The sequence below is a fragment of the Sphaeramia orbicularis genome, chromosome 19 (assembly GCF_902148855.1).
Source record: "Sphaeramia orbicularis chromosome 19, fSphaOr1.1, whole genome shotgun sequence".
NCBI classification, from domain to species: Eukaryota; Metazoa; Chordata; class Actinopteri; order Kurtiformes; family Apogonidae; genus Sphaeramia; species Sphaeramia orbicularis.
In genome coordinates this window covers 44,160,057-44,181,719 of record NC_043975.1, presented here as the reverse complement: position 1 = coordinate 44,181,719, position 21,663 = coordinate 44,160,057, and the positions used below count along the sequence as shown (strand labels likewise).

General features: G+C 39.4%; 1 protein-coding gene across 2 annotated transcripts in view; it reads left to right on the top strand.

The window, feature by feature from the left end:
- The first annotated feature begins 202 nt into the window (after positions 1–202).
- Positions 203–21,663, top strand: part of trim8b (tripartite motif containing 8b) — a 32,640-nt gene continuing 11,179 nt past the window's right edge. The window contains exons 1-4 of one of the 2 annotated variants that reach the window (XM_030121953.1): positions 203–731; positions 2,236–2,878; positions 19,561–19,656; positions 19,759–20,024. In XM_030121953.1, coding sequence (XP_029977813.1) covers positions 2,267–2,878; positions 19,561–19,656; positions 19,759–20,024 — 974 coding nt within the window. In that variant the 5' untranslated portion in view covers positions 203–731; positions 2,236–2,266. Of the gene's footprint in view, positions 2,879–19,560; positions 19,657–19,758; positions 20,025–21,663 lie in introns of both variants that reach the window. The other variant, XM_030121952.1, reaches the window with a different exon arrangement.

The following is a 21,663-nucleotide window of genomic DNA, read 5'->3' as shown; positions in this document are numbered from 1 at the left end:
TTATTATTATTATTATTATTATTATTATTATTATTTTAAACTTTTTTAGGCATGTCTATTTCACATTTTCACTAGGCCTATTTTCCCCCTCTTCAAAGAGTCGTTTAATCGAATCAGGGGATCAAAAAAATCGATGGATTAATCGATAACAATAATAATCGATAGCGGTGGCTCTATTTTATTGTGAAGGCTGTATCCGGTCGTGCGTCGGTACGCGTCGGGTCTTTACTGGGTTTAGAGTCTAGTCCAGTTCGGCTGCATTCCTCCTCTCTCTCTCTCTAAAGCCTGGCCGCTAGAGACAGAGAAAGAAAGAAAGGAGGAGGAGGAGAAGGAGGAGGAGGAGGGAGAGAGAGAGAGAGAGAGAGAGAGAGAGAAAACACAAATTATCATTCACAGCCGCTCTGCTTGTACGTGTTCCCGGAGAGGAGTCCCATCGCACCGGGCGGACGCAGCCAACAGACCGGGCCTCGCTACACCAACGGCGGCCAGACCTACCACCTCTTGGAGCTACAAGAACCGTACAAAAATGGGTGTATTCCGGTGACGGGAGTTCTCGGTGATGTGTACCGACAAGAGAGAGAAAGAGCTTCGGTGAAAGAGCCCCCCCCCCCCCTCCACGGAGCCTTTTCCACGGCGGATATGTCCTGTTTTTAAAATGAGGATTTGCAAGATGGCTGATGACAGCTAGCCATAACAAGGACAGAGCAGCGGCGTCCCCTTAAGAGCAGCAGGCTAGATTTTTGGTATATTTTATTAGCTCTATCTATAAAAAATCATATCTGCTTTTATAAATAATGACAGTAGCTTGTGTTAGAAAGTGCCAGAACATCTGTCCGCTGTAGTGTTTGTCTGTACCTGTGCAATGGGAGAAAATGGTGAGGTGACGTCTGAGGCGATTTAGCCGACCAAATCTGATGTTAGCTTAAAGGCTAAAGACGACAATAGGTAAATAAGGCGGAGAGCAAAGGAAAAAAGAGGCCAGGGAGATTGGGAATACGAATCTGTGGGTTCGGAGGAGATATTTGATCGATGTGTCGGGGAAGGGGGTGGGGGGGAAGAGGAGGCGAAAGGCTCCGCAACAGCAGCCAACATTCCTGCGGATCCTAAAACCCTTTGTTTTGTGCGCAGGAGCTGGACTGGACTATTAAAACGATTAACTATGCAGTAAACAGCCTCGAAATGATGGCCCGGCTATGATTTGCTCTTTAATGAGATTATAAGGCCTTTGTTGTCGACTGAACACTCGCAGAAAAAGCCGAGGCCTTGTGTACAGATATGCGAGCTGTGCCACATAGCAGGCGTTCTTATTATTCATCCACAGAAAATGAGCCTTTTATGTGGGACTAGTGAAGGGCTTCAGGTACCAGGGGGGCATTTGTCTGCTCTGTGAACAGTATTTCTCGTGTTACTGCCAAACATCGTTGGGTACAATAATAATAATAATTGCATTGGATGGTGGATGGTCGAGGCTCCTCAGATACTTATTTATGATTCTGTGGACAAAAGCATCGTGGCTGAGATGTGATTATTAAGGGAATCAGTCCAGTCACCGAGGTCCAGTTAATACAGATTCAGGTCTAAGAGCTCTCTCTGGTGTGAATAGTATTCAGGGTGTGGACTCAAGGCAGCCTTTTCATGGTTTTCATGCTTGGTTTGTTTGCCTGAATTGGTCCACAGTCAATCATAATCCGACAGTGAAGTAAGCTGGAGGTGAAGGCCTGAGCAGACAGACAGCAGGACAGGAGGATCAAGTGTCTTTTCATGTGCTGTACAGAGATTGATTCACCTTCAGAGGAACTGTATACATATTTAGTTCTCTGTGCCTTGTTTGCGTTTATGGTTTACCTGTAGCTGACAGGCTTTTAGCTTCCTGTAGGCCTGCACACACATATCTAAACATTCACAGCAGCTGTAAAGGCAGACGCTGTGTGGGATTTAGAGGAAAGGAAAGCACCGTTTACTGTAATCTGTATCACGTCAGCCTCTGCTGTGTGTGTTGAAATCACCCACGTGTTGTCATTCTCTCCCAAAGCCTTTTCTGGTCGATTTCTGGAATTTGCCTTCATGCTGCAGCAATAAGCAATACATGTTATCTGTCAGGGAGACTCGTCTCGACTAGTTTGGTTACAAGGATTGAAGTCTTTCAGGGGAGGTCTGTTTTTATCTTCTGTTTTTTTTTTTTTTTTTTTTTTTGAGACTGGTTTTGAGCTTTCTGCTTACTGTGTTGTGAACAGAGACAGATCTAAGTGGAAGGCAGACTAAGTGTATGCCTGCTCCTGCTCGCACCATGATGGCCTCTGACATGGCTGAGACATGGAGGAACTGTTTTGAGGAGGAGCTTATCTGCCCGATCTGCCTGCACGTGTTCTCAGACCCCATCCAGCTGCCCTGCAAGCACAACTTCTGCCGGGGCTGCATCAGCGAGGCTTGGGCCAAAGACTCGTCTCTGGCCCGCTGCCCTGAGTGCAATCACGCTTACACGCAGAAGCCCAGCCTGGAGAAGAACCACAAACTGTCTAACATAGTCGAGAAGTACAACGCCCTCAGTGTGGAAAAGGCCTCCACGCCTGCTCTGCAGTGTATCCTGTGCCGCCGAGGCCCGCCGCTCCCTGCAGTCAAAGTGTGTCTGCGCTGCAACGCCCCGTGCTGCCAGTCCCACGTTCAGACGCACCTGCAGCAGCCGTGCTCGGCCCTGGGGCACCTGTTGGTGGAGGCGGAGGCGGTGAAGGCCTGGACCTGCCCACAGCATGACGAGTACAGACTGTACCACTGTGAGGCTGAGCAGACAGCGGTGTGCCAGTACTGCTGCTTCGCCCGCTGCCACCCCAGCCACGGGCATGCAGTCACTGATGTGGAGCTACGACGCAACGACATAAGAGTAAGCACAAAACTGTCCACATGTGCAGGGTTTTCCCTACTTTACTAAATGGAGGCGCAACACCCAAGACATTTGGGGCTCCACCTAAGCCAAATTTACGTACAGCCCATGTGGAAAGAATGTCATGCTTTTTGGGTGTTGCTAATTTATTAGGGGTGTGTATTGGCAAAAATCTGGAGATACGATACAAATCACAATACGAGGATCATGATGCGATATATCACGATATATCATGATACTGTTAAAAAGGCAATTTTTTTGTTTCTTTTTTTTAAAAGGGTATTTCCTGGCAGAATTGAATTACAACAGAAATATGTACAAATACTAAACACATTTTTATTTGATCAGAACAGGATCTAATGCTTTATCACAAAATTTTTCTAAGTGTCTTAGTTTCCAAAGGAACTACCATCTGCCTCTCAGACAGTAAAAAGTGTTTTTAGGATGTTTCAAATAACCATTATTTAATAAAACAGTGTTAAATAATAATAAATAAGGTATAAACAATAAAGAAAACCAAAAAAACAAAAATGAACCTCTGCCATATCGCCATTTGAATAAGTACCTAAAAATATTGATACAGTACTTTTTAATATCGATACAGTATTGTGAAATGAAATATTGCGTTATATTGCAGAACCAATGTTTTCTAACACCCCTATTATTAATCACTCTTAGCTTGTCCATTTCCAGAGTAATGGTCCAAAATAATGTGACACTAGGGCAGAGTAATATATCAGATTTATTTGATTATGCCAGATTTAGCTTTTTACCTGTAGTGCAAAATTAATAATTCTTCTGTCTTCCTAAAGATGAAAAAAAAACCCAAAACTATTTGCTTTGTAATATTTTCATTGGGATGACGTTTTTCCAGTCATTGCAGATCAGTGGTGCTATTATTGTATGTAAATAATGAGTATTTTATAAAAAAAAAAAAAAAAATAGCAAGCATTAATCCACGTTGTTTATTGATATCACTTATATCCAGTTTTAGTGCAAGTTGACCAATGATGGATACTGTAAGGCTGACATTAGGATAGATTAGAGGAGGGAAAAGCCAATAACCAATTAATTGACCAACATTATCTATCTCTCCCCTCCAGAACATTTTGATTAGAAATTAATGTGTACTAACCAGAGTGAACATCCAAGTCAAAGTCATGAAGGAATAAATACCTGATCAAAGAAATCTGAGAGACTACCAGTGAATATTAGACTCAAAGTCATTACTCAATAGCCTACATGTGGAACAGAACATTAGTGGTATTTATCTTGTGAACCATTATTTTCATTATAAGGAAGCCTAGTATTATTTACTGTCCACTATTGGAGCCGACCTCTACCCATAGCTGTAGTTTGTAAAAGGTCCGTTGGCTAAAGCAATAAATCAATTCCCAGTTTTAGTACAGAAAATTATTGTAAATCATGTTTTATCTTGACTTTATGTTGACAGGAAAAATGGGACGACAGTTTATGGCCATGTTTCCATCCCTATTTGACAATATTCATTTTTATGTGAATTTTTTTTTTTTTTTTTTTTTTTTGCAGGAGGAACCTTAAATTCCATAAACCTCTGTAAGGCATGGGGAAATGCTGTAGTAATAAGAAATGTTGTGAAAATCAACACTGTTTTTAGTCAAAGAACGTAACATTTTCTTGTTGGGGAGTGGGGGGGGGGGGGGTAACTAACGAATCCCAAACCACAGCAGGACCTTAAAAACAACCACGACATCCTGAGCCCTCAGCCTCCGTTCCATTTTTTCTGGTGTCAAATAATTATTAATATCCTGGATTTTCATTATTTGCTCATTTGTTTTGGTCTTATCAAATGACAGGAGCCTATTTTAAACCTTAAAATGCCTCAGCAGCTTCAAACACACAGATATGAAGCAAAAAGATCTAAACGCATATATTTTTAATTGGGATAAACCACTGAACGTCCATTATTGCTGCTTTTAAAGACATTCAACTATCTTCACAGTCGAGGAAGCGGCTAAACATTACTCTTAATTGAATCCTGCAACATATGAGATAAAATAGAATTGGATTAGTAACAATAAAGTAGATATTAAAGAGGACACTTATTTACCCAGCACAGAATACTAACTTGGTAGTGATACAATATAGAAAAATATAAACTCTAATAACTCTTAAATGAATATTATTGAAGGCTTTGCAGTCTTCATCTTAATTTCATCTGTACCGTTTGACTTGTTTTACTTCAAGTGTGAATAGAAACACATCCAAACACTGAAATATTTAGTTTTTACCTAAATGTATTCCTGTATATCATGGTGTTGAACATGTTATTATTCTAATTCTCTGGAATGTTCTGCTTTTAGATTTAATGTAAACAAAATGGACACGATTGGAACTAAATCACAAAATCAGGGACTACAGATATGTTTTGGTTTTGATGCTTTGTTTTTATAATTTGTCATTTTAGAGTCTTTTACATCTTGTTCTGTCTTGTAGATCATCTGCATCTATCGTCTTATTTCCTCAACTTTGACTATGGATCAAAAATCAGCATTTAGACCGGAAAGATATACTGATTTGACACGTTAAGTCATGATGAGTATCAGTCTTGACTAATGTGAAAACGCTTCTTGTAATATGTCACTTAGCTGTATTTGCAGTTTCAGAGTTTGTTGTCACGCAGGAGTCATTAGAGACAGAAATCAAACATCAGCAGGACAAAGGTCACAGATTAAAATCACTCTGCTGCATAAAGTACAAAGGGTCTCGTATAAATCTCATATATTTATCACATCTGTTTCCTCATTGAAAACACCAATGTCCATTTTGTGAGACAAACATTTTTGAGCATGTTTTTTTTTTTTTTTCTTTTTAATCTCCCAGTTGGTGCATTTTTTCAGTTTCAGTTGTGATCCATTCCACCCTCGTTCTCATCTGTTGGAATGACAAACAATGCAGTCGAGGGTGGAACAATGAGGGCCCCTCAGAGGGTCTTATCTCCCCTGCACAGGTGCATCCTAGCTCAAGGATCGCCAGTTGCATGGTGGGGGCGGGGGTGGTGGTGATGGTAGGGGTGGGGGGAGGGGGGCAGTGGTGGTTGGGTTGTCTGGGAGTGGATGGAAGAGTAAAGTGATTTGTTACTTTATTTTGTGGTCAATTAGGGTATTTTATGAAGCTCTTTCCTTCCTTGGGGTTCGAGTAGGGGGTGGATTGCTTTTCCTCCCACCATCTTTTTTAAAGGATTGTATGACAGAGCAGTTTAGTCAGAGGGGGAACCATGAAGGCCTGTCTTTGGACACAATCTGCATTCTGTTTAGGTGTCAACCATGACATACTAGAGTGTATTTCCTTTTGGTAATACTATGACTCAGCTTATGTATAGTTACGTGGCTCCCTGAGGCATAGGAAGGGCTACAGCAGCACCAAACTTCTCCACATTACACCTTTTGCAACATAACCAAATTGCATTAATTGTCTCTGTTGTGAAATTGATTTATTGTAATAGCTTTATGCAGATACAGTGTATGGACAAGTATTTATTTATTTATTTTTTCACTTAATTTTTTTATTGTTTTAGTAAAAGGTACAAACAAACAGAAATGGTCACAGGTGCATTCAGACATTTACATACTGTTTACTGTCTACACATTGAATGAAAAAGTCCTATTTTTTTCCCAACAGTTTACACCCTTGTGTTGTTCTAGGCGGAGATTACAGGTCATCATTTCCATTAAATGGATATGATTGACAATTTTTTTCACCACGGAGATTGAGTGAGGATCCTTTTTTGGCCAATATTTGGTGATGGCTTTAAAGTATTCTAAATAGATATACGTCACTTTTACATAATTCCTCTGGGGGAATGCTAAAAAAAAAAGTAGCCAATGATATATCAAAATGAACACCAAAAACTGAATACATCAATTTGATCATATCTCCCTTAAAGCCAACAATACCAGGAGAAAACCAGAATACATGTGCTTGATCTACCTCTAGTGATCCGCACTCCCTCCAGCAAGAAAATTGAACTCCAAAAAAGTGTGATTTCCGTACAGGTGTTATAAAGAAGTGGACCAGACTTTTTTTTAAAAACAAAAATCCCTCCAGGACAGTGAGTTTGTTGTACAACTTTGAGATCTCCATCCCTCTGACCATATCTCATTTGGTATTTCCTCTTGCAGGTCTCTCCCATTGATTTTTTTTTTTTTGTGTGTGTGTGAAAATATGTCATTGTCCTTCGAATTCAAAGCTATATAAATTTTGCCAGTGATGTTTTTCTGACTGGAACCTTTGTAGGCGTCCACCAGTATTTCAGTTAGATGAGAGGGAGTCTCTGTCACAGAACATTGTATTTCCTTTACAAAGTAATCACGGAGCTAGAGGTACCTGAAAAAGTCATGTTTACCAATGTATGGACAAGTATTGGGACAAGTTGAATTCAGGTGTTTCTTTTTCTAACAAGGGTCTGGGCTACAAAACAATAATGACAAACCAGTCAATCTTTCCCAGGGCAGCTGTGGCTACAAATGTAGTTTACCACCACCAGAGTGTGAATGTGAGAGCGAATGACTAATGGATCCTATGTACACGCTTTGTGTATGTGTTCATAGAAAAGCGCTAAATAAATCTAATCCATTATTATTACTAGCGGCATTGTACCCGTGGTGCCATTGTACGATAGTGCCCTCCCGTGGTGCAACAGCGGCATTGCACCCGTACGCCCTCCCATGCTGCAACATCAGGACACGCGTCGGACAAAGATGCACCGGACACAGAATGTCCATTATAGTAGGATTATTAAATGTCATAATATAGTTTAAATTGTGAAAAACATCAACGCATTGTATTGGTGAATTTTATTTAAATTGTTTTCTTTGCTTTAAGGTTACTACAATCCAATATTAGGATGGGATATTGGCCTTGATTTCAGGATTTTAGCTGGTTCAGGGATTTGTAAAAGCAACCAATCCGTAAGACTGATCCTTTCCCTTTAAATGTTTGCGACACAGGCGACATCATACATGCTGAACATAACTCTAAAAGTAACGTGAGGGACCTGTATGTGGAGGACGTGGTGGGTTATAGCTCAGTAGATAAAGCTGTGAGAAAGTGAAAGTGAGCTTCCCTCACCTTATCACTGACTACCTGCTGCCCCCTGAAAACGAATTTGCGACCAAGGGGGGGCAGCTGTATATTCTGACTGATTTATACTGTTGTGATGTGCAACAGTAGTCGCTATCGCGCACGCACAATGATGTCACTCACTTGCCCCCCCAACTCACACACATACACACACAATGTGCTTGCGTCCCCCTGGGTGAGTGTCCCAGGGGGGAGAACCTTGTTATTGGGTATCAACCAATATGCAAGGCCCCTGTATCGGCATCGGAGCTGAAAAAGTCGGATCGGTGCATCCCTGCTTTGCTTCCAAAATGACTAAAGATGGTGATATCATGGTGGTGAAATCATGCTGATTTGTGACATAAACATCAATATTACCTAAAATATTGATGTTTATGTCTCAAATCAGCATGAACAGGACATCGTATGAGCTGTAGCCATGATGTGTACTAATATTTATATCCATATAGTTTATAAAGATCCATATTTCCTTCAGGTTTAATGGTAGATTTTTCTTCCTCAGTCAGATGTGATGAAAGTAGATGGTTCGATGTGGAAGAAAATTATTTAGAATCAGAGCAGGAAAATTATTTTAGAAATTTAGATGTAGGACACTTTAAATCATAGTCATAGATTAAAAAAAAAAAAGATCAGTGTTGAGAGAAATGAAGTCAAAACCATCTCTGAGGCATTTTTGAAGCAACGATAACAATTTAAACCAAACTAACCAATGCAATGATATTTATCCCATAATATAAAATTATTCATTCAGAACATTTAAAATCAGTCATGGATTCAAAAACAAAACAAACAAAATCAATGTTGAGAGAAATTAAAAACCATCTCTGGGGTATTTTGCCTTAGAGATGGTTTTTACTTAAAAATATCTATAGATTTAAACAACAAAAATCAAGTCAAATGACGTGCGTCACAGTGAAGTGTCCGTGTGAAACAACAGCAGAACCAATATTTGCAGCACATTCAAGTTGAGTAATCGTTCCAGGTCTATATCAGTAAAGACAAAATAATAGTAATACATTTTAATGAATGCCATCAAAGAGGACAAACGCCGGCTAACACTTCCGTAAGCACTCCCCCTCATCATCACTTCCCAACCCCCCCACCATCCACCAGTCTCTCCGGGCGAGGGCCGACCTTCCCCGTTGCCCCGCTTTCCTGCTCTGATGGTTCTGATGGAAACGACACAGTGGTGAAATGACAGCTAAAGGGACAGCCCTCCCCTCTTTTACCCCCCACCTCCCCCTCTGTCCCCAAAGGTACCCCATACATTCAGCTAGAACCCCCCTCTGGGAAGCTTTGGCTCCTTCGACCCTGTTTTTCTCCCGGCTTCTGCTCGGTCCTAACTCAATCAATCAGCACAACCAGGTCACAGTCCTGGGCCTAACCATGCCAACTGTGTCTGTGTGTGTTGCTGGGATATCTAGGCCAATGGTTCCCAACCCTGTACAACCCACGCCCAACACTGTGCAGGTTTTCATTTCTATTGAGCAGTAAAGCAGATGATTATTCTAGGACCCAATGTCCAAATCAGCTGCTGTTTGTTGTGGAGGATCAGGATAACACGTTCCTTTTTATGTTGGTGTGACTTTATTTGATCTTTGTTCCATTTAATAAGCTACAGTCCCTATTGCTAACATCTTTATCCATATTTCTTATTAAATATTCAATGCTACGATTAGCATATCTATGTCAATGCTATTCCCACACATATTATCCTGTATTTATTATTATGGGAATATGATATGACCTTAATCCTAATGCATCCTGATATTTGACATTTCATATACACTCATCAGGATTACATACTATACTTTGTGTTTATTAACCCATAAAGATCCAAACATCCACCGTCGACCAAAGCATCTACTGATCTAAACTGTTTAATATCTGTTGATCCATTAATCTTAGCAATCCATGTCAATAATTGATGTAAAATACAGTTCTTCATTTTTTCATGGTCATCAGATATGACCATATTTGGACGTTCAAAGGCAAAGTTACTGTGGAAACACCGTCATCCTCTACAACATTGATTCACCAGTAAACCCATGGAGTTGGATCAATGACAGTGAATGGACACACTGGGTTTATGTTCAATTAATGACAGATTTTGTTGAAAAAGTCACTTTTTCTAAAATTTTTTCTGATTTGATCTAATAACATTTGAATTTACTCTGAGCTTTTATGAACATCTATATGATCAGTGAATTAAATATAGGAAAATGGATGATTTTCACTGAAAAATGCAGAGGATAATGTTATAATAAATGGTGATCATTCACTCAAGAAAGACAAAAAATATCATTTAGAAGTTGTGAAAAAAATAGTTGTGGGTCTTTATGGGTTAAAAGTCCTACACAACAGGTGTGGGTTCTGAGCATCTGCTAGTGAAATGGCCAAAACCTTAGCGATAGCACTGTTCTGGTAACTCTGTAAAGACAAATACAAATTACATGGTTCAAATCCATAAAGTCAAAACTATGGGCAGTGGCAAAAGAATGTTATAACTTAGTCTAAAGATTCCGATTTCAACCATTTCACTGATGATGAAAAGGTAATCCTATTAGACTGACATCACATGTGGTTCAGCAGAGTTGATTTCTTAGCTGTGATTGGAGAAATTAATGATATGTTGGGTTATTTTTAACTTTATTTTCAGTGATTTAATTCAATTAAATTTTATTTGTACAGCCCTATATCACAACAAGGTTTCCTCACAGGGCTTTACAGAATTAGTTGGATATGAAAACAAACAACAGTCAAATAAACAGTAGATGAAGGATTTAAAGAAACATAAGCCCCTTCTATCCTGGAAATATTCCCCCTTCCTTCTGTTCCGTCGTCTGTGCAAATGAAATGGTTAATCATGTGGTTCCACCTCTGTTCCACTTCTGTAACTCTTCTGGAGGTAGGAACAGAGCCCTGATAATGGTGGAACCACGATTCAGGAACGCTATGGAAAAGGAACACATCTCGTTCCGCAACCAAGGTGGGATGGTTGGATGAATGCGTGTGTGACCCTTTCGCCAGGGCGATTCAAAAATGGGCGTGGGCTGTGTACAGTAAGCAAACATATCAATGCCACCAGACAGATGTGGAACTGGGAACACACCCACATCCACCAGCTGTTGGCACTTCAGGCATAAGACTGTATCCATGAGAACATTTGTGGAATGGTGAAAGACTCTGGAGAGGTTAGAAACACTGCTGTGCTCAGGGTTTTTCAGACAGGCAAGTTATACATCCCACTATACGCTGCGCTGCATCACTGCTAAGGATGGGAATCGAGAACCAGTTCTTTTTGAGAGCCAGTTCCTAGTAGCTCAAGTCCTTGGAATCGTTTGCCTGCTTAATGATTCTGCATATCGATTCCACTTTCATTGTGCATGCGTGATGATGTCACACGTATGCTGCATTGTTTTGGTATAGAATGTAGCCAACATGGCATCGAGGCAGAAACACTCCAAAGTATGTGTATATTTTAGGTGTAAAGATGACACCGGTTCCACTGGGAACACTGGAACACTGTCAAAGCTTCCATTTGTTCAAAGGGGGAGATCCCTCCAATATGTGAAAACATTTGTCCACAGCATGTAATTCATTTACAGGAATGTCACGTGTCTGATATGCTTCTTAGCGATGCTTGTGAATCTACCAGCAGAGCAAACACCAGGGCATCATCTGGACTCGGTTCTGGGTGGGGGGACAAACATCCTGCCCCCTCAAATAAAAGCTTTCAAAGGTAGAGAAAAGGAAAATGAGGTGCTTAACAGTGGGAGACATAGAGGAATTAGTAAAGCATCTTAAGTTTCACTTTCACTTTGTACAGTCGTATGGTGTGCCCCCCCCCCCCCCCCCAGTCTGGGCCCAGCGTCATCTCTTATTATTTCTGCATACTGTATATGGTATATTTTCTGTGCCGAGATGTAAATAATAGACAGTTAATGCAAACAAACCCATTTGTACTCTTTTATTCCCTCACCCAATGAGAATTGATAAGGAATTGGATCAGTAAGTAAAATCAATTATGGAATTGGATCATTAAATTCTTATACATTCCCATCCCAGGTCCCCGCCCCTTTGATTGGTGAACGCAGGTCCGCTGCATAAAAGTCCAGCCTGTCTCATCTCTGTTACTCCTTCATCTTGACTGTGGAAATCAGTCAGTGGAGGAAAAAAGGTGGGAACACCATCTGACCTTTTTCCTGGATCTCCGTGTAAAAGTGGCTGTAGACTGGAGAACTGCCTGAAATGGACCTCACTTGTCACAGCACCTCAAACTGTCACTGTCTCATGAAATGATCATTTCTTTAATGTTAGATATTATCTGGTGGTGTCTTAAAAAATGTCTTTACAATACAGGGTGTATCAGAAAAAAGTAGACTCAGAAAAAACAACATAAAACCAAAATGCAAAGACAGTTTGTAAATCTGCTCATATGTGTTTATTGTCCATGTAATTCTCCCTTGATTGACACCAGTGTCCTGGGTCAGTTTTCATGCTTCACTGAACAACGCTAATTTGAACTGTGCAAAGTAAGTCTTTTTCGCATGGAAGTGTAAGGGTTAATATGAGATCTGTCACCATGGATTGATTGACATCTTTATTTTGAACATGTAGACAGTGAAATCAAGACAAAACCAACCAATAAAATATCAGTAACGATACATAAAAGCTTGATAAGTAAACAAAAGAGAAAAAAAATAAATAAATAAAATTAAACATGCTCAAAAAGGAGTAGGAAGAAGTACCAATGGATAACAAGTTCTGTTTGTCTTTTACTTGCATACATAAATCAGGACAAACATAATACATGTTAACTCCCTACCATTGATACAAAGATTTCACATTAACGACCTGGTCAGTTCTCCCATAAGACTCCCTTCTAACAGAACAGCTACCCATCTGCCTTATCAGCGCCACAAATCTGTGATGTGTTTATTTGGTCTCCAACACCTTGGTCGGACCGTTGCATAAAGTTTTCTTCATCACATCCCAAATATTCTCAGTGGGGTTCAGGTCTGGACTTTGTGGTTTATACCCCCTAGCAAATTAATGACTGTTTAAGAAATGTGATTGAACTCCCTGTATCAGTTAGGTAATTATCCAATGGATGGATTTAACGTTTTTTTTGTGAAATCCAGGTGACGACTTGCTTGCTTGTTGTGCATTTTGCTTTTTAGCCTCACTGTAGTCAGCTAACATTACACAATCATATTTAGCAGCAGTACAATAAAAGTTTAAATGTAATCTACCAAGTGTCAGACACTGCACACACTGAGGTTTATTAGCTACCAGTCAGTAGATAACACTCATTACCCCCACCAGGAGTAGGGATATAACGATATGAAAATTTCATATCACGGTTATTGTGACCAAAATTATCACGGTTATCATTATTATCATGGTGTTGTTGAAATGTGCTCAAAATGTTCAAAAAGTACTTATACACACACTGAAATAATATAACCAAGTTGTATTTTGAAAAAACTAATAAAGTAACATGCACAATGTACTTTCTGTTGCAGAAACATTCAAGTAATAACATGTAAACAACAAACATACAAATGTGCATTGAAGTTGGCACCTTATGGACACAAGAGATATCTGCACCAGGGGTGGGAACTGACAGAATTTGATCAATACCATTATCAGTTCTGCTTATCAATCCAATTCCTTATCAATTCTCCTATTGATTCCTTAGGTGTTTTTGAGTGTGAAAAAAAGTAGTTGGACAGGTCATAGTGGAGTTTGTTTGAACATTTTCCAGATCAAATCATTCACAGTGTCACACATATCCACTATTGTACACACACAAACAGAAAGTGAAACAGTCATATTTTCCTGAATTATTTAATGAACAAATGTAAATATTCTGAAAGAATGAGGATTTTAAAACATGTTAGGCTGATCTGATCCAGACTGGTCAGTGGTTCACTCCTGGTGAGAGACAGACCAACCACAACAGTGTCATATGGTCCAGTTCCTCTGGAGGTCAGTCACTGGATTTACTGTTGAATGTCCTTCAGTTCATAAAGCCTCCTCTCCTTTGGTTCTTAGGTTACCGGCCGACAGGCCGTAAGCTATTGTCGTCATGTAGCGTCCAGCATCATCATCTGTCGTCCCTTACAAAAATTTTAATCGTCTTCTTCTCCGAAACTACAATTCTGATTGACTTCAAACTTGGTATTCAGCTTCTTTAGGATGATGTCAACAAAAGTTAGTGAAATGATTTGGATCCAGATCTAATTCTGGATTTGGTGCGACTTTGAAAAATTTCCCCATTATAAGAGGTGGGAAGTGGATCGATGCAATAACTCAGTAAATATAAATGATATCCAGTGTAAATTTCTACAGTCCAGCCCTGATGGGGAGATGACCAAAACATAATGGCCACATACTGATCAGGATCTTCTGGATCCGGGAACTTACGGAAAATTTAACATGGGCTGTTATGGGGAAAAAAATTTCAATCGTCTTTTTCTCCCAAACTACAGTTCTGATTGACTTCAAACCTGGTATACAGGTTCTTTATGATGATGTCAACACAAGGTATTGAAATTATTTCGATCCAGATCTGATTCTGGATTTAGTGTGACTTTGAAAAATTTTCCCATTATAAGAGACAGGAAGTGGATTGGTCCAATAAATCAGTAAGTATCAAGGATATCAAGTTGGAATTTGAATTTTTTACAGATCTGATTGGAATATGACCAAAACATGGGCTATTTCTGTAATATAATAAATACACCTAACTGGCTGATAACAAATGGCATCTGGATACATTTCCCAAAGCTTTTAATTTGGCTGGTAAGCTACAGGGCCATTGGTCCTATTTTTACACATATCACATGTCTTTGTACAGTTGAAGCTCACTCATTTGGGCCCATTTGAACTGACATGAGTTTGTCCTGAGTATCTATATTCAGACGGTTTCAGTGTTGGGTGAGGATCTGAATCAGTGGGGGCCGGGAAGGGGTTAACATTAGCGTGGACCGGGTCTGTGCGCTTGCTTGCTAGGACGGACCGAGTCCGTGCGCGTGCTTGTTCGGACCGACCCGCAGCTGGACGGACTGGGTCCGTGCGGGAGCCGCTATCCCTGAATCTCTAGAGCTGTGTCCATGCAGGTGCATTCCACCATGTTTTCAGAGGCCAAACATTACAAACTGCGCACACACGCCTGGAGTGCCGCTGCGTCTTCAGGAAATAAACAGTACTGTGAGTTTTCTAGGTGCGGTAATCGAACACGGTTATCATAATAATTAGAATGTAAACGGTAATACTAACCGTTGGAAATTTTACCGCGGTTTATCATTATACCGGTTAATGTTACATCCCTAGTCAGGAGGTATTGTGATTACTTTGCTTTGTGTGTTTGCGTGCATGTTTGTTTGTTTCTTTGCATGTTTGTTTCTTAGCAAGATAACTCAAAACGTTATGGATGGATTTTTACAAAATTTTCAGGAAATGTTGATACTGGCACAAGGAAGAAATGATTAAATTGTGGTGGTGATCGGTGGGGGATGGGGGTGGGGCAGATCTGTCTTGGCGGAGGTCTGCACTCTCCGAGTGCTTTTCTTGTTTTCTTTAGATTCTTTTGATTCCAAACTCAAGACATAATGTTTTCACCTTGTTTTGTATTTTTGCACTGGTTTCATAGATAATTTATAACCCCAAATAACCATGTGGTTTTCTCGACTATCAAACTTAAATAAATATTTGGCATTTATTCTTACAACTGTCAACGCTGCCTACAAATTAGTGAAATATAATGGTTGACTGCCTGCCATTGTGTTGTGTCCAAATATTATTATTATTATTAGATTGATTTAGCGTAAAATTCATCATTTAAAAAGTCTGATAACCTAGTTATGCACATAGGTATTAACCTTTAAAGACCCACAACTATTTTTGTCACAACTTCCAAATGATATTTTGTCTTTGCCAAGTGATTTATCACCATTTATTATAATATTATTGTCTGTATTTTGAATTTTCAAATATTTAATCTGCTGATCATGGAGATGTTCATGAAAGCTCAGAGTAAATTCAAAGGTCATTTATCAAATCAGAAAAATTTTTAGAAAAAGTGACTTTTTATCAAAATTTGTCATTATCTGATCATAAACCCAGTGTGTCCATCCACTGTCACTGATCCAACTCCATGAGTTTCACTGGTGAATCAATGTTGTAGAAGATGACGGTGTTTCCACGGTAACTACGGAGCCTCTGATGACCATGAAAAGATGAACTGTATTTTACAGCAATTATTGACATGAATTGATAGTATTAATGGATCAATAGTTGAATATCTAGATCAATAGATGCTTTTGATCTGCAGTGCATGTTTGGATCTTTATGGGTTAAATGATCCTTTTCTCTATTGTACTGTTGTGTTTTTTATTCTAAATGGGTTGATCGTGTCTGTTTTGACCTGAACAAACCCTGTTTTAGTTCACATGCCACCATCATCCTAGAAAAAAAAAATCTAATAATGATTCTGATAATATTAATGATGATAATGATAATAATAAGTCAAAGATTCAAAAATTGTATTTGCCATTTGTGCATACATATACACATAGGAACTTGTGTGCGGTCGTTCAGGGAGTCAGATAAAGGATAATATAAAAAAACACATAGTTCTGTAAAAAAAAAAAAAACCACAAAGTCCATATACATCTATAAATATATGTAAGTACATAGAAAGATTAATAATAATAATTCTGATAAGTATAGTGACCAGAGCTCAGTGGTGTCCTTGTGAACACGTGCATGTTTCAGTTGAGGTTCAGTGAAGGGAAGAACTGCTGGAGCTTTTTCTGTCTCCTTACACTCCTTTATCTATCTCAGTCTGCCCCCCCCCCCCCCCCGGCTCCCTCAACATTAGTCCTCACTCACACACTAATGCAAACACAAAATAGCTGTTGGTTGCCATGACAGCGACCCCTTCCTCCCTCTCCCTCCCCTTCACCCTCAGGGATTGTGTGTTAGATGGAGACTAAATTAGCCAGCTCCTGGCTTCTAATGTCTCAGACATGGGGAGGGGATGCGAGTGGGTAGTTCAGGTCACAACTTCACCAAACCAAAGGCTGACCTTAAGAGGAGCCATTCAGTCCAAACATACATGGACTGGGATGATTTTCACTGGTGGAATGGGACCAAATACCTTGACACAAGTCTTACACATATACTGAACTAGAGGATTTTCATTTGATATTTTTCTGTCTGTCTTTATCCTTCTCCATCACATCTTAGAGGAAACTGATGTTAATTTTACTCCACTCCATTTGTCAGACAGCTTTAGTTCCTTTTCATATTTTCAGTTTCCCATCTGTCCATCCAATGAGAAACATGCATCTCCAATTGTGTTGATTTCGAATATTTGTGGTAAACTGAAATAAAGTAGGACTGCAACGAATTACAATTTCAGTAGTCAAGTCATCACCTACTGTAATCAATCAAACAATCAAATTTTATTTATGTAGCACCAAATCCTAACAAAAGTTATCTCATGACACTTTACATATAGAGCTGGTATAAACCGGACTCTTAAGCCAATTCACACACACCAACAGAATCCTCCAGGAGTAAACACTTGGTGACAGTGGAAGGAAAAACTGACCCCACCTCCTGGAGGATGGACGTCTGTCTATGAATGAATATGTAATGAATAGTCAGATTATGAACTGCAAAAAAACAATGGCACTTATTTATATTTATTGCAGCATTGAAATACATTTTATTTCCTTTTAACAAGAACATGTAGTGCACAACATTTACAGTGCCGAACAAAGTATGTTAAACAATTAAATACTTGAATTGCATTCTGCATAAAATTTATATTTTTCCTAAAACAAAAGTGCATGACATCACTAACGACCTGTAAATCAGTCGTTGATTGATTTTTGCCGTTGACTATTTGTCAACTAGTCATTGTCCTAAAGCAGAGCTGTAAGGAATAATTGTTGAGTTGACTACAAAATTACTTGAAAATTATTGCGATAATCAGTAAATGGCTTAATGATCTTAGAATAAGGATGCACTGACTGTAAAAGTCTTTGATACCAATATTTAAAATGACATTTTGGCCGATAGCTGATGCCATGTTGATGATACCTCCCTCTTCATTATAAACCTAAATATAGTCTCTCAGCCCTTTGTCTCATTATTTATGGAAAAACCTTTACTATAACACGACAGATGAATATCTGCCTCTGCCATTGGTGGAAAGACATATTATTTACAGATATTGATATCAGTAAATATCAACTGATACAGATGTCTGGTCAAACTTACTTCCCACTTCCTTAAAATGTACTTTTTCTGGTTTCCTTCCTCTACAACACGTCAGAACAGAATTGGAGTTATGAACCAAACAAGACATTGACCATGATGCCATAGACTTTGGGAGATGCGGATTAGCATTTACCTCCATTTTCTGACATTTTATGGACTAAACTGATGGATGTTATAAGAGGAAAATAATCAGTGAAACTCTCCTCTTTAAAACACTCTTGCAGTAGTTCAAAAGTGCATTATCATGAAGCTGAAAACAGGCCTGTTTTTATGGTCATGAAAACTTGACTTCTTAGAGGTATGTGATTCTCACAGGACAGTGATACTACAAACATGCTGTTCTTAGTTAGATACAGTTTAACTATTACTTTTTAGTTAGATATTACAGTACATTTTACAAAGTTTGAGATAGACTGATTAATTATTTGGGTCAGCTAACTTAAAACTGAATTTAAAGTTCACAGATTCATATTTAATTTGATATTTATTACTTTGACTTAAGTGTTCCTATCACGTGGTATCTGTTTTTTAATGTAGTGGAAGTTCACTCATGCATACTATCTTAAGTGTAAAAACACTTTGTTGGATGCGGATCATCAGCTGATCCATAAGCTTTTTCGTGCTCCAAACTTTTCCGATTATACCAGCCTTTAAAAACCCAATCTTGGAAAACCTTTAAAAAACAAACAAACTTAAAGGTCTTTAAGTTCTGAAGAAGTCTCTTGGATGAGAGACGAAATGTTTTCAAAAGAGCGAAACCAGTTGTAAAAGAACTTACCAAGAAGATAAAACTAAAACAAACCAATAAATCCATTAAAGGATCAAAAACTAATTAATTTTAGTAAAAAAAAAAAAAGTCTTTGTTTTGAATGTCTGGGGTCGACAGAAATATGTGATGTTAAAATGGGGTCAGGAGACAAAAAAGGTTGGAACCAGTGCTTTAGTCGGTCCCCAAGCCCAGATAAAGGAGGACGGTAGGAACTGAAACAAAAAAAACTAGAACTGACAGAGTACAGTTAATTTGTAGTTTTAAACATATTTAGGGTGTTTTTATTCTCACTTTTTGTCTCTAACACAGTGTTATTCCTCTGTCCTACATCATTCATTACAATGACATGAACATTTACAATTATGCACATTAGGTAATGATGTCATTTATTAACTTCCAGTAACTTTTAGGATAGATAATAGATACTTTTACTACTGAGGAGTTGAAACGCTGTACTTCACTCTCTTCCTGTCTTTTTTTTTTCATTTCACAGCAAAGCCTGTTACGACAGCAGGAGCGTATAGAGGAACGAGTGCAGGAGATAGAAGAGCAGCTCTGTAAACTGGACTCAGACAAGTGTGTAGTCGAGGTACAGTATGTTACTCCTTCCTCATATCGTCAGCTGTAAAACAGCAAAAACAGGCCGCTTTGTTAATCTTCCAACGTATGTGTTTTTGCTGTTTTTCTGCAGGACAGGGTATGTGAGCTGAAAGAGGAGGTCCGTCTGCAGTACCAGCGGATGCATCAGCTCCTGGAGGAGGATCTGGGTCGGACGCTGGAGGCCGTGGATCGGGCCCAGTCACGGTTCTGCCAGGAGAACGCCACCCAAGTTTTGGCTCTGGGAGAGCAGCGTCATGAAGCACAGAAGCTGCTAAGCTCCATCCACACGGCATTCAGTAAAGCTGAAGAACTGAGCTTCATGAAGAACACCAAGCCCGTCAAAATCCTCACAGACAGGTCAGACATGAGTTTATACCGATGACTGAAACAGGTACCTGTAGAGGACCTCCACAGGAAGGACATGTCCTGGTCTCCTATCTGTTTGGATGTATTTTATAAATAGGTGTGTGTGTCTCAGTCAAATGCATAATTGTGTCCTCTAAAATCCTTTTGGTCCATGTTCAGTGATGCATGACTCGATTACCGCAGTAAAGCAGTCATATCTATTAGGGGTGTGCCAAAACATTGATTCATATAAAAATTGCGATTCTCATTTACTATGATTCAGAATGTAAATGTCCCAAAATCGATTTTACAAAATAAAACAAATCCGCCGTCAGTCTGCCTCCGTTTTGTATGCGGGATGTCCTGATGTCATCACGCAGCTGGTTCTGGAACATACGCATGTGCGTTAAGCACCAAAACAAAGAGGAAACTAATGGAGGAGGTAGGGTTAGTGATTAGCGATTAGTGGCTTGCGCGAATAGCGGTTAGGGTTAGCGATTAGGGGCTAGCGCATTGACACGCCATCAAATGGCATTAAATAACGTGCGAAAGGATGAAAATAGGTACGTATAGGGCACAAAATGCAATAAACTGGCATCACATACAACACGATTTCATGAGCTCAGTCTGTCAGCAGGAATCACCCAGAGCTGAAGGACACGGTGCCGAGTCAGCCACCAGCAGCAAACCAATGCAAACTCCCTGCCAAGCATAGATAAATGTTTAAAACTTAATAAATGTGAAAAAGACATTTTAATGTCTGCATTTGTCATTCTGTCTTACAAATCAGACTGGAGTAGATCGTGAGGATCCTTTGCACACCTATTGACTGAAGCAGATTAGTATCTGCTGCCGATCTGGCATTTTTTAGAAGATTGGATTTAGTCATGAGTTCGAGCTGATCCGGGCCCGGTTCTGGGGCAGGGGTAAACAAACACCCTGCCCCCTAAAATTAAATTTTCCGAAGAATGGGAAAAGGAAAATTAGTTGCACAACAGCAGGAGGCTTAGGCAGATTGGTAAAGCATCTATAACTTTCACTTTCACTTTAAAGTCCATTAGTGATGCACAAGTCGGGTTTTTTTCAACCCGAGGAGCTTTTGTGGAAGTATTTGACCCGCCCCAACTCAACCCAGGAATAACCCGCTGATGTGCACGTCACTGAAGTATAGCACGGAATGCGCCCCCATATAATCCCTGGACAGACCTGTCCATAGATGCGCTACAGCAGTGATAAACATATGACCCATGGGCCAAAACCGGCCCACCAAAGAGTCTAATTTTTCGCACAGTGTGAATTTGGAAAGTGCAAAAAATGATAGTAAAGTTGTTAAGAGTCAAAGGTGTCATAGTTGTTTTAGTTCAGGTTCCACATTCAGCCCAACTGAGAAGTAAAATAATAGTATAATAACCCATAAATAATGACTCCAATTTTAAATCAAAATGTCATTGTAAAAAGTCGGTATTGGATCGTATGGGCAAAACTAATCCTAAGAAAAAAACAAAAACAAAAAAACAGATCAGAATCAAAAAAATCCAGATGGAGACATCACTAAAAGCAACAAATCCTTCTGATCAGAAGAAAAACAAACATGAGTAAATCAGACATGTTTAGGTGATCGGTTGGATGGTCCATTCACTTCTCCATGGAA